The following is a 25,138-nucleotide window of genomic DNA, read 5'->3' on the forward strand; positions in this document are numbered from 1 at the left end:
CATTCATTTATTCATTCATTCATTCTTTCAAGAAGCATCTCTACTTATACACCAGGCATGGGTGGGGTGAGGAGGGTAGCAATCACGTAGCAACCACTCTATTTACTTATGAATTCGCTCGTTCACGTGTCTGTCCATTCATTTATTATATTCTGCTTTCTTGAGCAAAAACATGTAAGGTAGTTTATACAAGCCACAAAATAAAGTTTAAAAGTTTATAAACAGAAGAATCTGTATCAAATTCAGCTGGCCCTCAGTATTTACACGTCCTGCATCTGTGGATTTAGATTAAAAATATTCTGAAAAATTTTCCAGAAAGTTTCAAAAAGCAAAACTTGAGTTTGCCACGGGGGCAACTATTTACATAGTATTTACATTAGGTCTTATAGGTAATTTAGAGATGATTTAAAGTATATGGGAGGGTGTGTTTAGATTATCTACAAATTCTGCAGTGTTTTATATAAAGGACTTGACCATCCATGAATTTTCTTATGCACTGGGGGCCTGGAATCAATTCCTTGAAGATACTGAGGACAACTGCAATATTTTTGTGAAAATTGAAGCCCAGGGGAAAGTTAATATCCAGATATGCAGGCCACAGTTCCACTCATTTGTTAAACTTGGCCTTCACGTTTAAGGAATAGGGCTTCCCTGGTGGTCTAGCGGCTAAGAATCCACCTGCCAATGCAGGGGACATGAGTTCGATCCCTGGTCTGGGAAAGCTCCACAGGGCATGTAGCAGCTAAGCCTGTGCACCACAACTATGGAGCCTGAGCTCTAGAGCCCTCAAGCTGCAACTGAAGTCTGCCCAGCCTGAAGCCCATGCTCTGCAACAAGAGAAGCCACCTCAACGAGGAACCCAAGCACCATAACTGGAGAAAGCTGACATGCGGCGACAAAGATCCAGTGCAGCCAAAATTCAGTTCAGTTCAGTCGCTCAGTCGTGTCTGACTCTTTGCGACCCCATGAACTGCGGCAAGCCAGGCCTCCCTGTCCATCACCAACTCCCAGAGTTTACCCAAACTCATGTCCATTGAGTCGGTGATGCCATCTAACCATCTCATCCTCTGTCGCCCCCTTCTCCTCCTGCCTTCAATCTTTCCCAGAATCAGTGTCTTTTCAAACGAGTCGGCTCTTCACATCAGGTGGCCAAAGTATTGGAGTTTAAGCTTCAGCATCAGTCCTTCCAGTGAACACCCAGGACTGATTTCCTTTTTGGTTGGACTGGTTGGATTTCCTTGCAGTCTAAGGGACTCTCAAGCAGCCAAACTTAACTCCCTGATTTTTAGGGTGTAAGGAAGAATTTACCGACAGAAAAGTGGAGAAGTGAACTGGTTATGAGAGTCCTGTCCGTCGCCCCCGCCCCACTGAAGAGGAAACCCTGAATATTTGCTGTGGCGCCTGCCCCTTTGTATAACAACCTGTTCAAAATCTGTTAGTGATAGGACACGGCCCCTCTTTTAGCAGATTAGAGTGTTTTCCTCTCCTGCATAAATGTACAAATTCGTTTTCAAATAAAAATTCACCCACTAAGCAGCCAGTGCCAAGGACTGGTCTTCATGGCGTATCTGGTTGGAGGGATCACAGTAGTTTTCAGGCAAGGTGGCAAAACTTTCCTCCAGCTCATCAGATTTTCCAAGAGCCTGAAAATACATTTACCAGGGCTTCCTGGCCAGAATCTCAGAATATCTGTGTGTTTTTAGTTTTTCTCTCAAACGTTAGGATTTGAAGAACTGGGAGTGTCTGGCCTCTCTAGGTGTCCTGTCCCATGGTTGGTGAGCTCTGATGGCCTCGCTTCCTGACACCAGACCAAAGCCTGAGATCCTCTAGCTCCTCACTCGTACCCACTGAGCTTTCCCCTTTTCCATAAGACAAGCTGTGGGATTGTGGAAGCCAGATCTTGGAGAGGTACTGAGTGTCTCGTCTTGAGAGGCATTCAAGTAGATGCTGGATAACTGCCTCGATGGCAAGATTGAATGAGAAGCTGCTCGTGGTGTTTTTTTTTTTTTAATTTTACTTATTTGTTTTAATTTTGGGCGCCCTGGGTCTTCGTTGCGGCAGGCGCTTTTTCTAGCTGTGGTGAGTAGCTACTCTGTAGTTGTGGTGTACAGGCTTCTCACTGCCGGGACTTCTCTTGTTACATAGCACAGGCTTTAGGGCACAGGCTCAGTAGCTGCAGCTCATGGGCTCAGTAGTTATGACTGAGCTTGGTTGGTTGGTTGGGCTTGGTTGCTCCTTGGCATGTAGAATCTTCCCGGACCAGGGATAGAACCTGTGTCCCCTGCAGGTGGATTAACCACTGGACCACTAGGGAAGTCCTATTCTTGGTATTTAATGGCCTCTCTATGCAGAACATGGGCTGCCAAGCTTGCTGATGGGCAAAATAATTCTGGGTTCCTTGTGATGTTAAGAAATGGGTGGGTGGGGGATTGTTCACCTTGGACAAAATTTAGTCTACTAAGAAATTTTACCTACAGGTAGCTCTGTTTGATTTCTTTAAACCTGTTATCGTTTAAGCCTACTGATTTCTTTAAACCTGTTCCCATTTAAACTTTACAAAAGAAGAAGAAAAAAATGATTGTGTAGAGTTGTTTTTCTGCTCCATGCTTGCTCCCTTGGATTCTTCAGACAAAATGGATATTTAGCAGGAGATGAGGAGGGAGAAGGCAATGGCACCCCACTCCAGTACTCTTGCCTGGAAAATCCCATGGACGGAGGAGCCTGGTAGGCTGCAGTCCATGGGGTCAGTAAGAGTCGGACATGACAGAGCGACTTCACTTTCACTTTCACTTTTCACTTTCATGCATTGGAGAAGGAAATGGCAACCCACTCCAGTGTTCTTGCCTGGAGAATCCCAGGGACGGGGGAGCCTGGTGGGCTGCGTCTCTGGGGTCGCACAGAGTCGGACACGACTGAAGCGACTTAGCAGCAGCAGCAGAAGAGGGAGAGGCAAGGTGATAGAACCTGATTTGTAAAAGGCCAGCTGTTGAAGAAGGAAAATAAGAGCAAGCATGACTTTAGAGTCTGGTTGCCCCACATGTGATTTTCCTTGTTGGTTTTGGTGGTGGGAGAAGAAAATCCACGTGGCTTTCTCTGACGTATAGGGACCAAATACTCGTTTGTTTTTTGTAACTGCTTTTATTTCCCATCCATTTTCCGTCCCTTCCACACTGCCAGTGCTGTTTGCTTTTTCTTATGACAGTAAAGTAAAAGTGTTAGTCACTTAGTCATGTCCACGTCTTAGTGACTCCATGAAACGTAACCTGCCAGGCTCTTCTTCTATGGGATTTCCCAGGCAAGAATACTGGAGTGGGTTGCCATTTTCTTCTCCAGGGGATTTTCCTGACTCAGGAATTGAACCCAGATTTCCTACATTGCAGGCAGATCCTTTACCTGAATCTGAGCCACCAGAAAAGCCATTTTAACAGTAAACAGAATGCAAAGAACTCCCTGCTCCTGAAGCCCAAAACTGACTTAAAAGTTGGGCTGTGAAGGGTATGGGCTTCCTAGGTGCCTCAGTGGTAAAGAATCTGCCTGCCAATACCAGGAGACACAGGAGACGTGGGTTTGATCCCCGGGTCAGGAAGATCCCCTGGAGGAGGATATGGCAACCCACTCCAGTATTCTTGCCTGGAGAATCCCATGGACAGAGTAGACTGATGGGCTACAGTTGCAGAGTCGGACACGACTGAGTGACTGAGCACTCACGCACATGAGGGGTATGGCCACCAGCAAGGTCTAGAATGGCTGCTTAAATCAGGCAAATCTTGCAGAGGCTTGTGAAGTCTCAAGCATGGCTTGGCAAGCTGCAGCCCACCGGCTGTTCTTATAAATAAAGTTTTATTGGAACACAGCCATGACCATTTGTATATCACCTTGGCTCGTTTCCAGCACCACCGCAGAGCCGACTAGTTGCTGAAGACCATATGGCCTGAAAAGTCTAAAACATTTACTATCTGGCCCTTGACAAGAAAAATTTGCCAACTTCTGGCAGGGAGCAATGGTTCTCAGCCTTGGCTCAGCATCATGATCGCCTTGGGAGCTTTAAAAATGCAGATGCCTGGGCCCACCCCCAGGGATTCTGATTCAGTTAGTCTGGAGTAGAGCCCAGGCATCCAGATCCCCAGGTGATTGTCCTGTGTAGCCAGGATTGAGCATCAGGAGTTCAGTCTCAGTGGGGTTTTGTAAGATTAGTGAAAGGGAAAATGTTAGTTGCTCAGTTGTGTCTGACTCTTTGCAACCTCATGGACTGTGGCCTGCCAGGCTCCTCTGTCCATGGGATTTCCCAGGCAAGAATACTGGAGTGGGCTGCCATTCCCTTCTCCAGGGAATCTTCCTGACCCAGGAATTGCATCTGGGTCTCCCGCATTGCAGGCAGATTCTTGACTGTCCAAACCACCAGGGAAGCCGTTTGTCAGATTACAGAACTGGAATTTGCCACTCCACAGGGTTTCTACCCAGTGGCAGTGATCTGACCTTGACCTCAGTGTCAGAGTGCAGTCCTGGAGCGCTGGACCATCATGGCTGTGGCATAAGGGAGACCATGTGATGCCAAAATTCCTCCAGTGACCCTGGGAACTACAAGTCCCTGAAGAAGGTTGAGAGTGATCCAAATTACCTTGAGGTATGTGTGTGTGTATACACACTCAAGCATGCACTCTTTAGATGGTTTGTATATGTAGATAACTTTTGTCTGTTTTCAAGCACATGCATTTCAAAAAGGAGCCCGTGGTGTGTGAAGCATTCATATTTGTCACCTTGGCAGCCTCTCGACTCTCAGGCTAATAATTAACGTGAAGTGTTGGGGACACTTCCAGCTCCAGGAGGAGTTGACACCTCTTGTCTTTCTCTATTTCATTTCCAATGTTACCTCTTCTGCTCAGGGTAGGAATTTAAATTCAAGCCAGTATCAGTTTTCATTGGCAGGTGAAGCTGTAAATGGGAATTTCAGGGTTTGTTCCATCCCTGGCATTTTTTTTGGCAGTGCTGGGTTTTTCTCTAGTACACAGGCTTCTCCGTGCAGTGGTTTCTCTTGCTGCAGAACATGGGCTCCAGGGCACGTGGGCTTCAGTAGTTGTGGCACATGGGCTCCAGAGTTGTGGCTCCCAGGCTCTAGAGCACAGGTTGAATTATGGAATATGGTTGTGGCTGCTGCTGCTAAGTCGCTTCAGTCGTGTCCGACTCTGTGCGACCCTATAGACGGCAGCCCACCAGGCTTCTCTGTCCCTGGGATTCTCCAGGCAAGAACACTGGAGTGGGTTGCCATTTCCTCCTCCAATGCATGCATGCACGCTAAGTCGCTTCAGTAGTATCCAACTCTCTGCAAGCCTATGGACACCAGCCCACCAGGTTCCTCCGTCCACAGGATTCTCTAGGCAAGAATACTGGAGTGGGCTGCTGTTTCCTTCTCCGCAGTTGTGGAATATAGGCTTAGTTGCTCCAGTGCATGTGGGATCTTTCCCAATCAGGGATTGAGACCGTGTCCCATGCATTGGCAAGTAGATTCTTATCCACTGTGCCACCAGGGAAGCCCCTGTCCCTGGCATTTAAAGCAAATGTTAATCGCCTTGCGTTACACTGTCTCTGCCTCCCATGTGGCTCCCAGGGCCTTCTGCCCCTCCCAGCAGCTGTCCCTCCCGCCCTGCTGTCCAAATACAACACCATGTCTACTGCCTGGAATGACCCCCTCCTCCTGGTTTGCCTTGGACTTTCCCAGTCTTAGCGCTGTTCATCCTGGGTCTCTGGATCTCCCTCAGTCCAGGGCAAACTAAGATATCTGGTCACCCTAATTCTAGAGAATCACCCTGAATTCTAGAGGCCAGTTCAGATGATTGGCTTTTGCATGGACGTAAAAACATTGGCATTTGAAGGGTGAGTGTGGGACTTTATTAAAGACAGGTGTGCTTCAAAATACAAGTCAAGGTCATGTGTATGAGCATTTTAGTCTCCTTTTTCTAAAAATAGCTGAACCCAAGAGGTTAAGCTAATTCTTATTGCTAAGTTGCTTCAATCATGTCTGACTCTTTGCAACCCTATGGACTGCAGCCTACCAGGCTTCTCCGTCCATGGGATTTTCCAGGCAAGAATACTGGAGTGGGTTGCCATGCCCTCCTCCAGGGGATCTTCCAGGGATCAAACCCGAGTCTCCTGCGGCTCCTGCATTGCAGGCGGATCCTTTGCCACTGAGCCCATTAAACTCAGTTTGGGAGCAAAGCACTAGGTCAGCCTGTATTCTGCTGTGGAGCTCACCCGGGTTTGAAACAGATGCTTCCTGAAGATTCTTCAACAAGATGTTTGCTTGGAAGGGGATCCGCCAGCCCAGAGAGGTGCCATAGAGAGGGTGCTGGCTCATGCCACCAGGCTAGCCTCTTCCTCAGCTGTGCCCTCAAGATCTGGGGCAGGTCATTTCCCCTTCTCCGAGACTCAGTTTCCCCATCTACACTGAAAGCACCATTACTTGCCTGTCAAGGTTGCTGTGAGAATTCAGTAATGGATGCAGAGTGTCTCACTGTACTTGGAAGAGGCTGCAGAGGCTGCAGAAATGTTAGCCACAGGGGCGAGTTCAGGTCCCAAGGAATCACCGTCTCCGTAGAATGGGAAAGGAATATGGTTCCCTCTTTGTTCCCTTCCTTAACCTCTTCCCCTCTCTCTCTCTCCAGCTTTCTTTGTGGGCTCTGGCAAAGGAAGCCCGTGAGGATGGGGTCTGCATTCTTATTTTCCATGGTTGGGTGTAAGCATCAACCCTTTTGCTTCCTGGATAGGTGTGTAGTGTGTAAACAATCTAAGGTGTCGGATACCACTTAAACCTCCATCTCCGTTTCAGCTGGATGTGTCCGGGCAGTCTGCCTGGCTTGGTCGTGTCACCTGGTCTGCCCATCTGGGTGGGTGTTAAAATCCTTTTTCCCAAGCTTGGTTTTTATGATGGGCTGTCGTCATCTATCGTAAATCAAGGTGGACCAAGGTTGAGCACTGAGGTTAGACAGAATCACTCACAGAAAAAGCTAGAGTGGGTTTAGTTTTTTTTTTTAATTTCAGTTACAGGCACCAGTCCTGTATATATATATATATACACACACACATATAGCTTAAAACTTAATTTGGTGTGTAATTGGGACTAGCTCTTTGGAGCCCTGGGTTATGTGTTTTAGAGCAGCTGAGAAGCAGGGGCATGGCAGGGCAGGACGTGGTATGTTAATTGGTGGCCTCTGGGACCTGTGAGAGAATTGGATTTAAGTCCCTGGTTCGAATGAGCTTGGCAGTTTTACTGGGAGTCTCTCCGGGCACAAACTGGGGAGACCACCGTTTTGCGCCAGCTGGAGCCAGGAGTTGCTCTTGGCCCCGATGCCCATCGGAGCACCCCTGGCTGCCCCAGGGACAAAGGCAATGGAGGAGCCAGAGAGACAGTGAGGGGGCCCCCACCCACTCAGCCGGCCACCCCCTGCATACTGTTTGGTAGAAGTTGCAGGCTTCCTCGGCCTGTGGTCCCAAGGAGGGTTTTGCATTTTATTACCAAAGTCTCGATAAAAGGGACCTGGGTCAGAGCAAACATTGAGGGAGGAAAAACAAAGGAAATTAAATGCAAAATCACCGCTGGCGGGGCAAACCACATGGAGGCCTTGGCTTTACCACCGCCAGAGCCGATGGGGGAAGTGGCCCCCAGGAGTCGGAACCGAAGGCTGCTGGCCTGGTATTCCTGAAGCCTGGCTCCTCTGCTGTTTGAAAAGAAATTGCCGTTTAATTTGTTTCTGAGTTTTATTTCTCAAGTGAACCAGCATGGGGCCATGTAATGAGGTTGTGTTTCTGGGAGGTGTTGAAAGACAGGGGAAGGAGCGAAACCACAGTTGGTTGGGGGGGGGTGCCCCTTCTAGGGGCGGCCAGGGGCTCCCGGGGGTCCTTGCTGGGCAGGGGGGCAGGCCGGGGCCCCCGAGAGCTGCCTTCTCTGTGTGCTGTCCGTGGGGCAGCGGGTGCCCTTGTGTAGTCTGGTGGCAGTCCAGCTGAGAGAGAGGGATGTGTCCGAATTCCAGGTTTAAGATCCCCAGCTGATGGAGAGAATTGACACAACTGAAGGGAGCCAAGGTGGTGGTGGGGGCGTGGGGGTGGGCAGGGATGGTTCCTTAGAATGAGAAGGGGTCTGAGCCATGGAGAAAAAGAAGGATATTTGGCAAGGAGAGTGGGTTTCCCACCCAGTGGAGGAAGTCAGCTCAGACCAAAACGGGATAGTGAATGAAAGTGTCTTAGGATGTCACTCCTTTGAGGTTGGACAAGAGGTTTCTGGACCTGTCTACTATCGGAGGAACCCCTCGAGACTGTCACCAGTGGGGCTGTGACTTCCCCTGGAACTGAGATGGCCCTCTGGACAGACCTGGGCTTTGTAGCAAACAAGGCCTGGGGTATGGGAGCCGATGGATGCATGCCAGGGTCCTGCCCACTGGCCTCCAATCCAACAGGAGTAAGCTTGAAAAGCTCAGGGCCTCCAGCTGCCTTGCCTGCCCCAGCCTGCTGGACAGAGAGGGTTGAGTGGGGCCCTCAGTGACCTTTCCACTCTGGGGACAGAGGGCCACCACCTGTCACAAGGGCAGCCACTCTCCATCTTGTAGAAAGCTGCCTGTGGGGTCCGCGTATGTGTCCACTGAACTCCTCTGTGTTCCCAGAACACACACACACACACACACACACACACACTCGCATCATCATTTTGTTTGGTCAGGGTAAGGGGAGTGGTGGTGGCATAGTCTCTATTGTACAGAAAAGAAACTCAACTTCGGAAGAGTTCAGCAGCTTGTCAGAGGTGAGCAGTAACACCCACAGCTGCATTTGTTCAGCACACGTGCTGTGCCCGGCCCTGGGCGAGGGCTCTGAGCTCCTGGAGATGCGGCCACAGCTCGCCCATCCTAGCCGCCTCCCTCCTCCCACCCGGGCAGCGCTCTTGAAGCTGCAAACAAGGCCCCCAGCCGCCCCCTTGGGATGGGCATCAAAGGATCAGCCTCCCCTGTGGGATTCCGGTCTGCGGCCCTCCTAGGTGAGCTCCAGTTCATCGCTCAGGCGTATCAGAGCAGCTGTATGAAATTAGCAACTTAAAACGTCATCAGAAAGAGCATTTTTGACAAAGCAGAAAAGGACTCTCGTTGCTGCTGCTGTTGTAAACTTTATTGCACTTAACGATCAGGGCCAGCCCGCGAGCCCCTATACATGTCTCCATGTCAGAGTCTGGGGTGGTGCCCGTGGGCCTGGCTCCAGAATGCCGGCTCCTTCTCCTCCGCAGGAAATGTCCCATTGCTGTCTCTACTCTGCCCCAAGATGATCAAGGAATTGTGTCCCTTGCCTCTTCCCAGGAGGCCCCACTTCTCCAGCTGTGTCCTGTCATCGCCCCCGAGCTGATTCAATTCAGATGCCCAGGCCCCAGGCCCAGAGAGTGTGACCCAGTAGGTCTTGGCTCAGGCCCAGGGATTAGCACGTTGACTCTCACATGCTCTTGATATCAGAAGCTCTTGATATTAGGGATCCCTGAGCCGTGCTTTGACAAATACTGAGTCTTTAGGTGATCGCGTTGCAATTGTGTACAAGAGCACCCATGTGGATTAACTGAGCATGTGTGTATGTGTGTGTCTGTGTAGTTCTAAGAATGGTCATTAAAAAGTCCATAGTGGTGATCCCTGGGTGTAATGAGATTTCAAGAGGTTTGAGATCTGTTTCTCTGTGCTTTCCTATATTGTTTTAATTTTTTTTTATAATGGGCATATGATTTTCCTCAACAGATAAAGTCATCAGGTCTTTCCCATGGGCAGGGAAGAGCAGACTATTATAGAGGAAATATTTACTGTGTGGGAAGTAGAATTGGGGGAAATGTGGACCTACGGCAAGAAGGCCGCAAGTGTGAATGAGTCTGTTTTAATTCCCAGAGCCTGCATCCCTCTTTCTGTGGCGTCCAACTCCTGAGCCTGCCATCGAGAAGGAAGGAATGTCACACCCCCTGTTTTCAAATGGCCCGTCCTTGGCAAAGCCGGGGCCAAAGTCATGCCTGGGAATTTGGGACGGTGGGCTTGAGAGAGAAGGCTGAGCTGCCCCTCCTGTCCCTGTCTCTGGAGCCCCACCCTGCCCCTCCGCCCTGCTCTGCGTACGGGCACCCTGGCCGGCCAGGCAGAACCGAGATGGTGATTTTACAGTGCTGTTACGACTCTGTTGCTGTCCAGTAAACCCACACCGGGCCCCACAAACGCTCCTCGAGAAGGCCAGACCCTTCTTGAGAAATGGTTTCCTACACCTTTACAACGTGATAGGTGCCGTGGAAAAAAGGGGCCGTTGGATTTATGGAAACTATATAAAGTTTATAGAGTCTTGGCAAGCCAGAAGGAGAAAAAGCCTATGGGATGGGGGTGGGTACTTGGAAATGGAGAAGGCCCTGAAAGGGCGTCAGATCTCTGTGTCCAGACACCAGACGAAATACCTCAAGGGCATGCGGTGGGGGGAGGGCCGTGGCCCTTCTGGAACAGCTGCTGGGGGCGCCCTGCAGGCAGACCCCATTTGGTCTTCAGGGCATCCCTGTGAGGGAGGCATGGTTGTCCCCATCCTGCAGAGGGGAAGCTGAGACAGAGGTGCTCAGAAAGTTCTGACCTTGCCCAAGGTCACACAGCGAATGGTCTGAGGGTGTGTGGCTCTCAGGTGGGCCTTCTGGGGCAGGCTCAGTTCTTGCACTCCGTCTCCCGTGTACCGAGTGGCGTGTCCTGGTTTCAGGTACAGAAAATATGGTCTCCGTGCCCTGTTTCGGGTCGGGACCGTTTGCTATTTGTGACTGCGTTTCTTGGTCCCCTGGTGTCTTCCGTCATCACAGTGCTGTCCTGTGACTCCACTTTGCTCTGAAAGTTGATTTGTGCCCGCATTTGTTCCGGGCCTCGGCTGGAACTGGAGTGAAGCCACCCAGAGGTTGGCTGTGGATTGGGGTGGGGCTAAGATGCTGTCTTTGCCTTTCAGGATCCCCTCCGTGTCCCACTTCTATGGGGGATCCTCTTAGGGCCCCCAGAGGAGTCCCCCATGGAGTCTGAAATTACCTCCTCCAAACCCGTCAGCCCGTGAAATTTCTAATTCATTTTTTCTTGCTTATGTGCCTTGCGGCACCCGTTGTTTTCTCTCCTCCTTGGCTGTAATTCTTGGAGTGCAGATTCCATGAATGCTTAATTCTTCATCTGTGATTTTGCCCACAGGGTTGGGCATGGTTCCCAGCAAGTAGTAATCACTGAATAAGTATCAGCTGGGAGGCTGGCTGGCTGGATGAATAGATGGATGAGAGGATGGCTGGCTGGCTGGCCTGGTGGGTGGGTGGGTGGGTGGATGGAGGGATGTACGGACAGACCAACTGATGGGTGCGTGGGTGAATGGATGGACAGATAGGTGGGTGGGCAGGCAGAATGAAGAGCCGTATATATAGACTAACAGACACCCACTTCCTCATTTTCACCCTTCCGCGCAGTTAAACTAACAGCCTACGCCTGGTTCTCTTAGGCTTTCACTGAATGCACTTCTGTTTCAGGAGACAGACTTTGCTCTCTCTGAAGCCATATGGAGAAACCAGCCTGAGTGTTTGAATGTGTGTGTAAATACTTTACAGTCCCCATAAACTTGTTTAAAGACAGGTGGGGGTGAAGGTATAAACTGGGGCAGCCTTTTGGGAGGGCCATTTGGAAGTAGCTATTAAATTTTTAAATGTGCCTACTACTAAGACCCAGCAGTTGCACTTGGAGTCGTCAAGCATAAGGAATATATTCACACATTTGTGCACAGAGACTCACATACCAGGGTGCTTGTGCCCGGTGCTGGCTACAGCCCTGCTCCACACAGTGAAAAACCGGAAACCGCCCATGTTCATCCACGGCGAGACAGACACAAAACTATGGGAGACCCACACTATGGGAAAACCTGCAGCGGCAGAAAGCTCTCCCGTATTCTGGAAAGTTCTGAGGCTCTGTAACTCATGGCCCTTCCTGCCTCATTGCCATCAGCTTCTTTTCCTTTCTCCCTCCTCTCTCCACCACAAAACACAGTTTGCTGGAAGGAGATCTTTCAACCTGATGCCTGCTAGCCAGTGACCTTCCCTTACAGAAAAGAAGGAACATGGGAGAGAAGCAGTTATGTGTATAATTACTGTCTGCTGGCTCTTCAGTTAAAAAGATTGAAAGGCACAATATTAAAATTTGATTTATGGGCACCACTATCTACCTAATAATGAGGCTGGGAGGAAAAAAAGAAACACAGTCGTTAGAGAAAACCGTAGCCTTTTTTTTCTCTCCGCCAGGAGATAAATTGCCTCTCATTTTCTTATTGCTAAAGAAATGTGAAATGGTTTTAAGCACATGTGATGTGTTCTTCCAATATGTTGAAATCCAGAACTTAGTAATTTAGGAGTCATCTGGCTCCGACGTTTCCAGGAAGCTTCCTGAGAGACGTAGCAGCTTCAGCAGCGGGGGCTGCTGCCACGGTCCACGGGGCTCCCAGACCCAGACTGAGGCACAGGTACCACCGCTGGTCACGGAAACTTCCTCCAGGTCCCGGGGCATCAAGCTGGCTGATGCCACAGAACCTGAGAGAGAATGGGAAAAGCACCGACTCTAGTTCCAAGTCCCAATTTTGTGGCCTATTCGTTCTCTGATCCTTGGTTTCTTCATCTGTAAAATAGGAGCAATACCCTTACTTATTGCGTGATGCTGGGCAAGTGCCCAGGTTTTCCCACCTTGAAGGTATTATAGTCCCTCCCTGAGAGGGTTGTAGGAAGGATTAAGTCAGTGAATCTGTGTAAAGTGCATAGCTGTGTACCTGCCATGTAGCAAGTGCACAGTATATATTTTTTATAATCGTCGTCATCACCACTGCAGATGCCTTTTCGTAGTTTTTGGAAGCGTTGGAATTCAAACCCAAGTCTTCCAGTTCTAGGTGCTGGCTGATGAGGGGTGGATAGACAGATTCTTGGCTCGGTCTCTGTCCAACTGATGCCCAAGGCAAATCAGGGTACTTCTCTGAGCCCCATCGTGTGTATCTCTAAGATACCCATTTCTACTTCGCAAGGTGATGGTGTCAGATTTAAAGATTATTGGAAACAAAGTGTCCAGGACACAATTAGTTCTGGGCCAACAGATGGTAATAACCCTTGAAAAGGAAAGATCTTTCCTTGAAACCTATTTGGGGAGGGGGGGAATGCTGTCCCCCGGGAGGAGAGATCTGTGTCTAGTTGGTGCCCTCGCACCTCACTGGGGCTGCGCAGAACTCCCCTGCCCCAGGAGTGGAGAGGGAAGGGTGCAAAATATTCCCTGGCTCTAAAAATAATAGCTGCAAAGAAAAAAAAAAAAAAGGAACAGCCACTGTGCCAGGAACTGTGTGGAGCTTCATCTGAGGGGTCACAGGTCAGTCTCAGGGCAGCCTGGTGGCGAGCTGGCCTTATCTTCAGGGGGCAGATCAGATATGGGGATAGGTGACTGGCCCAAGAACACAAAGCTGGGGGTGACCGGGCTGAGAGTCCAAGCCAGGACTGTCAAATTCTTTGCGCCACACATTGCCGAGCCCCCTCCCAGTTCCTAGTCCCTGACCTCCCCTCCTCTCCTCCATCCCTGCCCTTCTAACCCATTTCTGCCGCCTAGAAGGTGTGCGGCACCATCAGCCGGTGCTTTAAATTTATATCTTCCCACCAGTGCTTGTGCTGGAGAGTCAAACGCCCCAGCGCTCATGTTAGCTTGTGCCGATCATTTGTTCTATGTCTCTGAATTTGTGGGTGTTTTTAATCTGTTCAAGGTGCTCGGGGTTGGGCTGGAGAAAATGGATTCTAGGTGCTGCCAACACCTTGCCAACTGCATTCCGGGAAGGTTTCCATACCTATGGGACTTCCGGGCTCTCCATCCTGCAGAGATTCCGTAGACTCTCCCCCTTGGGAAGAGGAGGGCAGGATTTTGCATGTATTTCTTTTCACCCAGCTAATGGCATCTCTTTATTTTCAGTTGAGAGGGAGAATGTGCAGAAGCGGACTTTTACTCGATGGATAAATCTCCATCTGGAGAAGGTAAGCAGGGCGCTTGGGTTGTTAAGTGATCGATGCCTCCATAACTGGGTGCACAGTTCAGCAGAGCAGTGAGGAGGGGAGGGGGATGCTCTTTGTTCTCGTTGTGTTGGTGTTTTTCAGTCATTCATTTAAACGTTTGTTGAGTGCGTTCTCATTGCGAGAATCAAGTTCACTGCTGGGAACAATCCCTTGGATAGAGAAGGCTGGCAGAGCCTGGCAGGCTACAGTCAATAGGGTCACAAAGAGTCGGACATGACTGAAGCAACTTAGCACGCACGCACGCACACTTGGAACACAAAGACATGTAAGACATGAGGTTCTGGCCTTGTGAGGTTATCAGCCTAGCTGGGGAAGGAGAGGGTCCATCTTTAAAGGGGAATTGATGAGCAGAAGTTAGGAAGCATTCATTGTTGAATAACCCAAACATGGGATTGAGGGGGGATCTTGGCTTCTAGTCTGGAGAGGTCGGGGAGGCTCTCATTAAGAGCCATCTATAGGTATTTGGGTTGATTTAAGCAAGAACTCCTGACAGTTTTTAACCAAGCCAGATTGCCTGGTTCATCACATAAGGTTCAACACGATCGACAGTGTCATCTGCTCGTTTTGGTGCATAGGGCACTCAGCTCCTCTAATCCTCAAGACAGCCTTCCTCACCTCCCACCCCCATGGTGTTCAGAAGGCTGGAGACATTGAATTGCGTCCCTGTAATCCCACAACTCTTGGAGAAGAAAGCTCTTCCTTTGGCTTCCCTTGGATATTCAATTTGGTAGCCCCTCTTCTTCCTGGGCAGCCCCCATTTTTTTTGCTAACATTCTCTGGCCAAGCGGGGTCCAACTGCATTTTGTCTGCCAGCCTCTCAGGCACACAAACCCTAAAACAAAAGCATCTGAACCAGACAGAAGGATGGGCAGCGGAGAAGGGGTAGGATGTGAAATGGATAAATGAAGCGTTCAGAGGCATAGAAATCCAAACCCTCCTCACCACGAGCTTAGCCTCCGGGGGGAGAACATTCTAAATTGCCCCAGCGCTGGGGAAGGAGGGATTCTTTTTCTTTTACAAGAAAGTTGATTTATGAGGATTCATTTTACTCACTTCGCATCTTAAATTCCACGATCTGGTTCTCCCAATAAACCCAACCAGTAGTCTCCTGTGTTTCAAAGCTGGTGGTGGTACTCAAGGATTCCTCTTCAGTGACATTTCTTCTTTTTTCTCCTCTTAAAAGGCACAGGAGTAATATTGATTGCCCTTAAGAGTTCGCCCCAAAGAAAGGTTCATAGAGGAAAATCACTAAAATGATTAGAAAGCAGAGAAAATAAATGTGGCGTTTTAGGAAGTGGCGCTCTTGACCGACATTCTAATTCACGTAGTGTGAGCTTTAGGCCTATAATATTTCCCCAGTAGCTGCCTGACCACCCACACTTCTGCTCCCCACCTGTAGAATGGGCTCCACTCAGCCCAGGAGGTTTCTCAAAGCTCCAGGGCAAAAACTCTCTACATCATGGATGAAGCATTGTAAATCATTTGCCCGTTGTTTTGACTATTGGTGCATTTTCGGCAGAGCTCATAAAGTGAAGTGTTATTTTTGGAAAAAAAGGAAAACTGTTCCCAAAACTTGAGTTCCCCGAACTCCTAAATTAATGCCTGATGTGTGTCAGGGTAACTGGAAATTCCTCCTGGTGGACAGAGCTTAGCCAGGACGTATTTCTTTCTTTCTTCCCTTTTATAAATTAAAAAAATAAATACAGAAAAGCATGGAGGGTAATAGAGCAAATGCTCATGCACCAACTCAACCCTCAAACAAATCTCTGTTAGCCTTGATCACATCCAGAATTTTCTCTCCGGCCACGCTTCTGCCCCTGTTTCAGGGCAGGTGGGTAGCACCCACTCTGAAGATAAATCAGACAGTACTTGAAACTGAAGCCTAACACACAGGGCAAAATTCACAGCCGTGTTTCCAACCTTGAGACTTTCAAGAACAACCTTTCATGTAAAGGAAACCGAGGAACTCCTTGGGGAAGTGGGCTTAGCTGCAATTTGAAGGCTGTCAGAAATATTTACGGACTCTCTGGCTTCTGGAAAAAATCCTTAATTTACCGAAGGAGTTAGATCATGAAGAAACCCCTGGGGGTGCTGTTTACTTGGCCATACCAATCTCATGAAGCCCACAGAACGTCTGGAACCCCGAGGAGTGTTTTCACTGGAGTGGGTTCAATTTCTCCTCCTGCCATCACGCGGATGGCTGCCAGCCAAGGCCCCGCTTGCCGCTGCTGGGCTGGGGGCTCTTACAGACAGTTAGTGGGAATGACCCTCCTGGTTCAGCTCCAAGGCATGGCTTGGCCACGGCTGGGGCTGGTAACTGGAAATGCTGTGAGTCCATCTATCAGGGGCTGTTTTTGTTCGGGTCTTGTGCCGTTTCTGCCCCGCGTTAGCAGGAATAACGTTCCCCTATGAGTCTTGGTAACCTGATGCCCTGGTGCTCCTTGTGGAATGTTCCTGAGGAGCAGCGGGGAGTTTGCAAAGAAATAATTTGCCTCTGGGTTCAAAGTCACACTTGCCCTTGAAGCAGAACCCTCTTCTGTGCACCTGCGGGTGGAATTCCCGTTTTGACTACCTAGGGGTGTGGGTGGAGGGCTTGCATAAGAGGCCAGGAAATGCCACCTTCCTGAATAGAAAAAGAAAACACAGGCCCTCCGAGGCTTTCACGGGGTGGGAGTTCCCCGAAGAAAGGGTGCCCAGGCCACAGCTCCGAGAGTTCCCTGGCTCTCTGGCTGGTGATAGCAGCCACCCCCTGCCCCCACCCCATTAATCCCGTCTCCAGTGGGAACCCCCCTCCTTCCTTGTACCCAAAAGCGGAGAGAGTGAGTACCCAGCTGAAATGTTATAATGTTTCCAAAGATTCCAGTACCAAAAAGTAAATAGAATCCATGCTGGTTGTTGCTGTTGTTTAGTTGCTAAGTTGTGTCCAACACTCCATGACCCCGTGGACTGATGCCCGCCAGACTCCTCTGTCCATGGGATTTCCCAGGCAAGAATACTGGAGTGGGTTGCCATTTCCTCCTCCAGGGATCTTCCCAACCCGGGGATTGAACCTGCGTCTCTTGCATTGCAGGTGGATTCTTTACCACTAAGTCACCAGGGGAGCTCCATTCATGCTAGTGGGGCGGGACGGAGGTGGTAATTAAAAATGCAGGTTCCTGGCCCTTGGCCCCCAAGATTCAGTAAGTCCTAACCATCCTGCATTAAAATTTTTATCAAGTTTGTTTAGTCAACAGAAGCCTTTCTGTAAGCATAGAGTTCTTACCTGGAACTCTAAATAAAAGCCAATAAGAGCGGATGGCAGAGAAATGTAGTGGATTAGTCTCCTTTTGGAACCCCCTCCCCCCAGTAGGGGTCCCTGAAGCTGGTGTGCTGAAGCCTAGGGTGCGGGGAGCAATGTTTGCATAGCCCTGTGCTGGGACAGCTGACCAACAGGTTCCTGCTGGCCCCACGGACTCCAGGCCACACCTAGCCAAGCTCTGGGTGGACAGGACGCGGTGTCCCTCAGACCTCCCCAGGTCAGAGAGGAAAGCAGTGAGCCTCTGGCTTTTTCCACCCGGAGCCTCCTCGGGGGCTCCCCAGCACAACCCCTGCCTATGCAGCGCCATCTCCAGGGAGAGAGGGTTACTACCTCCTCGGATGCCCGTAGGCAGCGCTGGATGTTGTAGGTTTTTTCTTCAGATCACTGATCGGCTACTTTCTTTTCCCCTCTTCCGCAGTGCAACCCACCTCTAGAAGTTAAAGATTTATTCGTCGATATACAAGATGGCAAAATCCTAATGGCTTTGTTAGAAGTCCTGTCTGGGCGGAATCTGGTACGTATGTTCCAGAAGGGTTGGGAAGAGGTAAAAATTAAAGGAAAACACTGCCCGTAGTTCTTTTCCATACCGTTCTCTATGTCTGTACATATATCTGGCCATCCATAAGTTCCTATGACGGGAAACTTGGGAGGGCAGCATTCCTTTTTCAGTGACTAAGACTGATAGAATCATGTATAACTAAGCAAATATACCTTAGCAAGTAAATAAACGTCCCATGTTTTCTGTGAGTCCAAAGCTGAAGATTTTAACTGGATCAAGAGTGTTTAGCTGGCCAGACATTCAGTTAATGAGAATGAGAGCTAAGATTCAGGAATACGGATGAGCAAGACATCTTATCAACCAGATTCTATAAATTCACCCCGCGACTAAAGCTAGATACACAGAATTCTAGAACCTTCTTGTGAATATGGCTGAAACTGAATTGAACCAGCTGGTCTTGAGGTTCATTCCAATTTGGATCTTTGACAAAGCGCTCCACGTTGCCTTGTCTGATGTGTGCAAGTCAGTCCTCTCGCCTCGATTCACCGTGCAGTGTTAACAGCTTCGGCACTGTTGGCATTTTGTTTTGTTTTATTTTTTATCCATTTATTTAGTTGACTGCACTGAGTCCTCGTTGCTGCACGCAGGCTTTCTCTAGTTGCGGTGCTCAGGCTTCTGATTGCGGTGGCTTCTTCTACTGTGGAGCACAGGCTCTAGGGCACATGGGCTTCAGTAGTTCCAGCTCATGGGTTCTAGAGCACGGGCACAGTGGCTGTGGGGCATGGACTTAGTTGCTCCGAGGCATGTGGAATCCTCCCGGACCAGGGATTGAAACTGTGTCCCCTGCATTGGCTGACCTGGTCATTGCCGGATGTGTGACAGCATCCTTGCTCTCTATCCACTGGATACCAGTAGCACCGCCGGTGTGACAACCAAAAATGTCCCCAGGCACTGCCAGATATTCCTTTTTTGCGGAGCGGGGGGGTGGGGGGGGCGGTTGGCGTTCCAATGATCTGGCTAGTGTACCAGAGGTGTCAATCTTGAGAAACGGGCTCTAGAGTCCAGTGTTTGATTGGCCTACGTGACCCAGTGTGGCTGATATGAAGGTGTCTCTGTAGGGCCCCAGCGCTACCAAACCACAGCTCAGCCCATGCAGACCTCTCTGGGTTTGCTCTTAACTCTGGGTTTAAAGTCAAGAGTTCCGACTTCAGTGCTCAGCTCTAAGGCAGCTGGAGTCTTACACAACCCCTCACCTCTTTCTTGCCTTTCTTTTCCCAGTAGCCACCCCCAAGGGGGCTGTAGCAAGTGACATGAATGAATTCTCATGAAGGGCAGACCCACTGTGGTAGAAAGAGTACTTGGTTTCTTGACAGATCTCACTGTGGGCTGGCAGCGTAGTCCTCAAAAGGCTTCCTGAAAAAGCATATTCAAGTCCTTGGTTCTGTGTTGCCAGCAGCCCAGGCTCCCACTTTGTTGCCTGGGCACTGACTGGGAGCCGCTATAGCCTCGGTGGGAAGGGAGGCTGTGTTGGGAGTGTTTGATCCGGGAGTCCAGCCCAGAACAGCCAAGACCTCACCGGTGAGATCACCTGGCAGTTCATACCGTGTGCAAGGGATACCCACTGGCTTTCCTGTTAGTGTGAAGCACTCACCCAAAGGGGCAGGGGTGGGCTTCCGTTTCAGGGTGAGTTTCCTCTGCCGGTGCTCCTAGCGTGTGCCGCAAGCACTGTCAGAGTTTTTGCTTCTGCAAGCTCCTTTCTCTTTTCCTCTTTGGGTTTCTCTGTGTCTGTCTCTTTCTTGGTGTCTCTGTCTCTCTGTATTTCTCTCTCTGTCTCCATCTCTCTCTCCCTCTGTCTCTCTGACATGGGACACATGTCCACCAAGCCCTTGGCCAGAAAACAGAAACATCTGTGGCCGCCAGGGAGGGTTTGCCGGATGATTTAGCAGCTGCGGGTGACGCTCCCGGCTGGCGCTCTCTGCCTTGACAAACAGCATCAGCGCAGAGAGGAGAGCATGTCACCGATGGTCTCTGGGGGAGGGAGGGCTATCAAAAGCCAGGAGCTGGGTCAGAGAGGGAAATTTGACAAATCTGCCCCCTGTTTAACCCCCGGGTTCCCCTCCCGCACCAACTCAAGTGAGTTTGGTCCCAGAAACCATAAATAAGGCGACCCTTGGGGACCCCTGAGACTACGGTTGTGTGTCCAGGGCCCCTGCATGGGTTTGGATGTGGTCCACGCGGGCTCTGCTGTGAGCCCCGTCCTTCTCTTGAGATTCATGTGAAAAAGGTAAAGAAAAAGGCAAGCGCGTCCAATGGCACCGCTGGGACCCGAGTGCCTGTCTGGGCTTAACTGCTTGTGTTGTTCTGCTTTGTGTTACAGCTGCACGAGTACAAATCCTCATCCCATCGTATTTTTCGGTTAAACAACATAGCGAAAGCACTTAAGTTTTTGGAAGATAGCAATGTAAGTATCTGAAACACATCTTGTTCACAGAGCCTTCCCTGAGACAAAAAAGACATGATTTGAAGTCTAGTGCTGGTCACAAGAGACGCGGGCAAAGGGGTCCCTGCTAAGACAGTCAGATGGAACAAGTTGAAATGTTAAAGGAGCTCCATCAGTTGAGATACAGCTAATCCATCAGGCGGGATGCAGTCCCTGATTCCCTGCCCACCCGCCCCTCCAGCTCCATCAGGATGAAAACTGTGGATGTCTGGGCGTGGGAAGGGCGGAAATGCTGAGTGGCTCTCAGATGTTCAGAATTTAGTTGACATTTTCCTTTTCACTTTGGGGCATAAGAGTACAGTGAAAAGCCAGTGCTCTGTGACTCCTAGAGGGGTGGGATGGGGCGGGAGGTGGGGGCGTGGTTCAAGAGGGAAGGAGCATGTGTATACCTATGGCGGATTCAGGTTGATGTATGGCAGAAACCATCACGATATGGTAAAGCAATTACCCTCTAATTTTAAAAAGAGTACAGTGAGCATGTCAAGGTGTAAAACTTGATCTTAGCACTCAGACTATGGCAGAAGCAAGGAAGAGAAGGGGGCTGACTGAGCCAGAGGAAAATCACGTAATTCTGTCCTCTTTGATAGAACTTTCCAGACTTAAATTAGCCCTTTTTGTGTGTTTTGAACTCTGCTTCGTGTCCTTCAAAAATGGGAGGGAATGGCCCCAGAGAGCTAAAATTTCCGAAGTTCCCCTTTCATTAAGTTTCATCAGTTACTCTGGGTGAAAAGCCCTCAGCTCGCCTGACACGTCGGCATGTACAGTAGAACGTCATCACAAAGTGCTATTCGTTTGGCGCTCCTGGGTCATAAGGGGATCTAATCTGGGCTGATTTAAGCAGCAAAGGAATGTATTGAAAGCATGCCAAGAAGTCACAGGATGACTTCAAAGCCCAGGGAATCAGGGATGGAGCCCAAGACTGCTAAATGCCAGGACCACTGCAGAGCCCCGCCCCCTCTGAACACAAGGACCCACGTGGGCACGGCTGCCACTACCCTCTCCCTCTGGCCCCACTCCCTCAGCCCCTGGAAGGAACTCTCAGCATCACTCATTCAAGTTGAAAGGCCTGGGCTGATAAGCCTGCATCCTCGCCCATGTCCTGGCTGCCAAGTGCAAAGAAAAGCGCTTTTGGCTTTTTGAAGAGGGAGGTGGGCTCTGCTTCCCATATTGTGGGGAAAGACCCGACCTAGGAGGCGGTTCAGATGGTGGTGACCAAAGGGCAGGGCCCAGTTCACAGCACCATCATTCATAATAGCCCAAAGGTGGGAGCAACCCGGATGCCCATCCACAGACAAAGGGATGAATCAAGTATGGTCTGCCTGTGCAGTGGAATATTATTCCACCATGAGAAAGAATGGAGTGTTGATACAAGCCTCAGTGTGGATGAAACTTGAAAACATTATGAAAGATGCCAGACCAAAAGGACCACTTCTTCTAAAACATTCCTGTGATACGTCCGGCACAGGGAAATCTCTCAAGTCGGAAGACAGATGAGTGTTTGCTCAAGGTTGAGAGGAACTGGGAGATTAGATAGGTGACAGTTAAAAGGTACAAGATTTCTTTTTGAGGTGATGAAAATGCACTAAAATTATGGTAACGCTAAAAAACCATGGAATTGTGCGCTTTAAATGGGTGAATTGGTTCAGTTCAGTTTAGTCGCTCAGTTATGTCCAGCTCTTTGCGACCCCATGGACTGCAGCATGCCAGGCTTCCCTGTCCATCACCAACTCCAACTTCCCTGTCAGAGTTGGACCATAAAGAAAGCTGAGCACCAAAGAATTGATGCTTTTGAACTGTGGTGTTGGAGAAGACTCTTGAGAGTCCTTGGACTGCAAGGAGATCAAACCAGTCAATCTTAAAGGAAATCAGCCCTGAATATTCATTGGAAGGACTGATGCTGAAGCTGAAGCTTCAATACTTGGGCCACCTGATGCGAAGAACTGACTCATTGGAAAAGATCCTGATGCTGGGCAAGATTGAAGGCAGGAAGAGAAGGGGATGACAGAGGACGAGATGGTTGGATGGTATTACTGACTCAATGGACATAATTTTGAGCAAGCTCCGGGAGGTGGTGATGGACAGGGAAACCTGGCGTGCTGCAGTCCATGGGGTCACAAAGAGTCAGACACAGTTGAACAACTGAACTGAACTGTCTTAGCCATCATGGCCAGATCGTTGATGTCAGTAATCTGTGTCTGTCCAAAGACATGTTAAATCTGGAAGTTTGGTGGTGTTAGTGTAGCATGCAGACAGACCCTGGGCATGTGCCATCTGTTCTTGGAAAAAGATGTCTCTCTTACTAGCTGTGTGTTCTGGGCACTTTCCATTGACCTCTCTGGAATTTCTTCACCTGAAATACAGAGATAATAGAAGAATCTGTGTTGTGAGGTTGTTGTGAAAATAAACAGAGCTAATACTCTGAGAATAGTGTCTGATAATGGGAAGTACTGTGTACTGTTTATTAGACACATTTATGTACGCTTTTGCATGTTGGGGTCCCCGAGAGGTGGCCTGTGGCATCACCAAACAGCACAGGTGAGAAAGAGAAACAGGCCCACAAGGGCATCAGGAAATGATGTGTTGCAACCTACCTGGACCCCATCTTTAAGCTCATACATTGCTTCTCTCCAGGTAAAGCTGGTTAGCATTGATGCGGCAGAAATAGCAGATGGCAACCCCTCTTTGGTTCTTGGGCTGATTTGGAACATAATCCTCTTCTTCCAGGTAAAATCACTTTTTTCCCATAACATACATCAGTCATCTCTGCCAATACAGGAGTGGGGCCCGGATCGTGGGAGACAGTCAGATTTCGTTTCTGACAGATTTTGCCTTTTCTCTTTCCTAGAAAAGAACCAGAGGAATCTTGGTTGCTAAAGATTTTGAGTCCCTGTGATTCTAAAAGTGATGTGAGCTCTGTTCTTCTCTTGGGACTTGAAGAGTTAAATATTTACTTGGAAAAGTAGTTTTCTTCTAAAGGGTTCCAAGAGCCAGGGAAATACTTCCAGCCAAAAATTGAACTAGGTAGAGTTACTCTCCTAACATGACAAGTGTTCATAAGAGACGGTTAGAAAGCCTCTACAAAGACAGCTCTAGGAAGAGGCATGTGTAACAGGGAGGCCTTGCAGCCTTCACAGCCTCAGCATCTGTCTGAAAATGCAGATTTTATAGAAGAAAGACAGGGTCTGGGGCTGGAATGTAAAGGGGTTACTTCGAGTTGTGCTCAAGTTCTTTCCCTGAATAGGAGGGAGTAAGCTGACAGTTCATCTTCTAAAATCCCCCTCTTTTGAAAGAGAAAATTATGGCTCACTATTTAATGGCCCTCCCAAGAGTAAAAATGATGTACACAGAGGTGGAGCCAGGTCAGGAGGCCCTCAAGAGCAGCTTCTGCCCAGAGCTAGACAGACTCCAGGAAGAGATGATTCTCCCTGCTAAGCATCCTTGCATGCAGCACAAGCCACACGGAACAGCCTGGCCATCATGAGTACTGACACACGACCCTCAGGAAGGAGTAATCAGTTCTGCGTGAGCTGATCCCTCCAGCCGGGGTCCAAGAGAGCCCATGCTGGGTCTGCCTCCTGGGTCTGAAACGTCATTTCCCTTCCAGATTAAAGAACTCACGGGCAACCTCAGCAGAAACTCTCCATCCTCCAGCCTGTCACCCGGCTCGGGGGGCACAGACTCAGACTCCTCCTTCCCACCCACACCCACTGCAGAGAGGAGCGTGGCAATCTCGGTGAAAGACCAGAGGAAAGCCATCAGGACGCTGTTGGCCTGGGTGCAGAGGAAAACGAGGAAGTAAGCCCCATGCCCTGCTCCCCAGCACCCCACGCTGCTACCAGGCAGAGGGAGGAGGGCAGAGGAAGGGGGCATCACCGTGTATTCAGTTCTGTGTCCATTATGTGCCTGGCGCTTCACGTAAACTCTCAGAACAGGGAATTCTGTCCTTTCTGTGTCTGCACACAAAACTGTATTTGCCCAGTGTTTGGTTTGCAGAAATCTGATGAGAGAATTTGGATAGAAATCCAAGGGGCCTTCACCACTTTAAATCCCTAAGTGGGGTTGGTCCTTGGATCCTAGTAACATGGACATGTTTATTATTATGGGTTTCCCAGGTGGTGCTAGTGGTAAAGAACCCACCTTTCAGTGCAGAAGACCATAAGAGATGCCGGTTCGATCCCTGGCTCAGGAAGATCCCTTGGAGGAGGGCATGGCAACCCACTCCAGTGCATAGAGAATCCCACAGACAGAGGAGCCTGGCGGGCTACAGTTCATGGGGTCACAAAGAGTTGGACACGACTGAAGCAACTTAGCACGCTTATTATTAAGCTTCTAGGTATCTTTCAGGGTCTGTACCTACTTAAAAGCAAGTAGCAATCAAGGCTGCAACCTATCAGAGTCAGGTCTGGCCCTCCCGACACTGAGACAGGTGAACTGGAACCAAATCCCTGGACTTGTGTTTAATCCCTGCCAGATTGGGAAGACATGGTACATCAGTTTCCTCTCTAAGCTGCACCTATAAGATGGTGACTTACTATTCACCCCCTTATGGGATAGTTAGGGTTAAATGAAATAAACTCTGTGAAAGCAGAGTACCAGCACTTCATAAGCACTTAGCACCAGATCCCATCTTCCCAGTATATGGAAATAAAAGGTGGCAGGAAAAATAAAAGATGGGAGGGAGGTTAGATCTTGGGGGTTTTGATTAAGGGGTTGAACATGATAGAGTTGATTAATGTGAACAACCATTAAATGTTGTTTTAAAAT

At 49.4% G+C, this 25,138-nt stretch overlaps 1 protein-coding gene across 5 annotated transcripts in view; it reads left to right on the top strand.

Moving 5' to 3' along the window:
* The window catches only part of CLMN (calmin), a 123,148-nt gene that overhangs the window by 63,790 nt on the left and 34,220 nt on the right, over window positions 1-25,138 (top strand). For all 5 annotated transcript variants that reach the window (XM_044932831.1, XM_044932832.1, XM_025271453.2 and 2 more), the window contains exons 2-6: window positions 13,977-14,038; window positions 17,794-17,889; window positions 20,252-20,335; window positions 23,006-23,098; window positions 23,979-24,169. In XM_044932831.1, the coding sequence (XP_044788766.1) occupies window positions 13,977-14,038; window positions 17,794-17,889; window positions 20,252-20,335; window positions 23,006-23,098; window positions 23,979-24,169 (526 nt within the window). The remainder of the gene's footprint in view (window positions 1-13,976; window positions 14,039-17,793; window positions 17,890-20,251; window positions 20,336-23,005; window positions 23,099-23,978; window positions 24,170-25,138) is intronic.

This window comes from Bubalus bubalis, chromosome 20 (assembly GCF_019923935.1).
Source record: "Bubalus bubalis isolate 160015118507 breed Murrah chromosome 20, NDDB_SH_1, whole genome shotgun sequence".
Taxonomy (NCBI): Eukaryota; Metazoa; Chordata; class Mammalia; order Artiodactyla; family Bovidae; genus Bubalus; species Bubalus bubalis.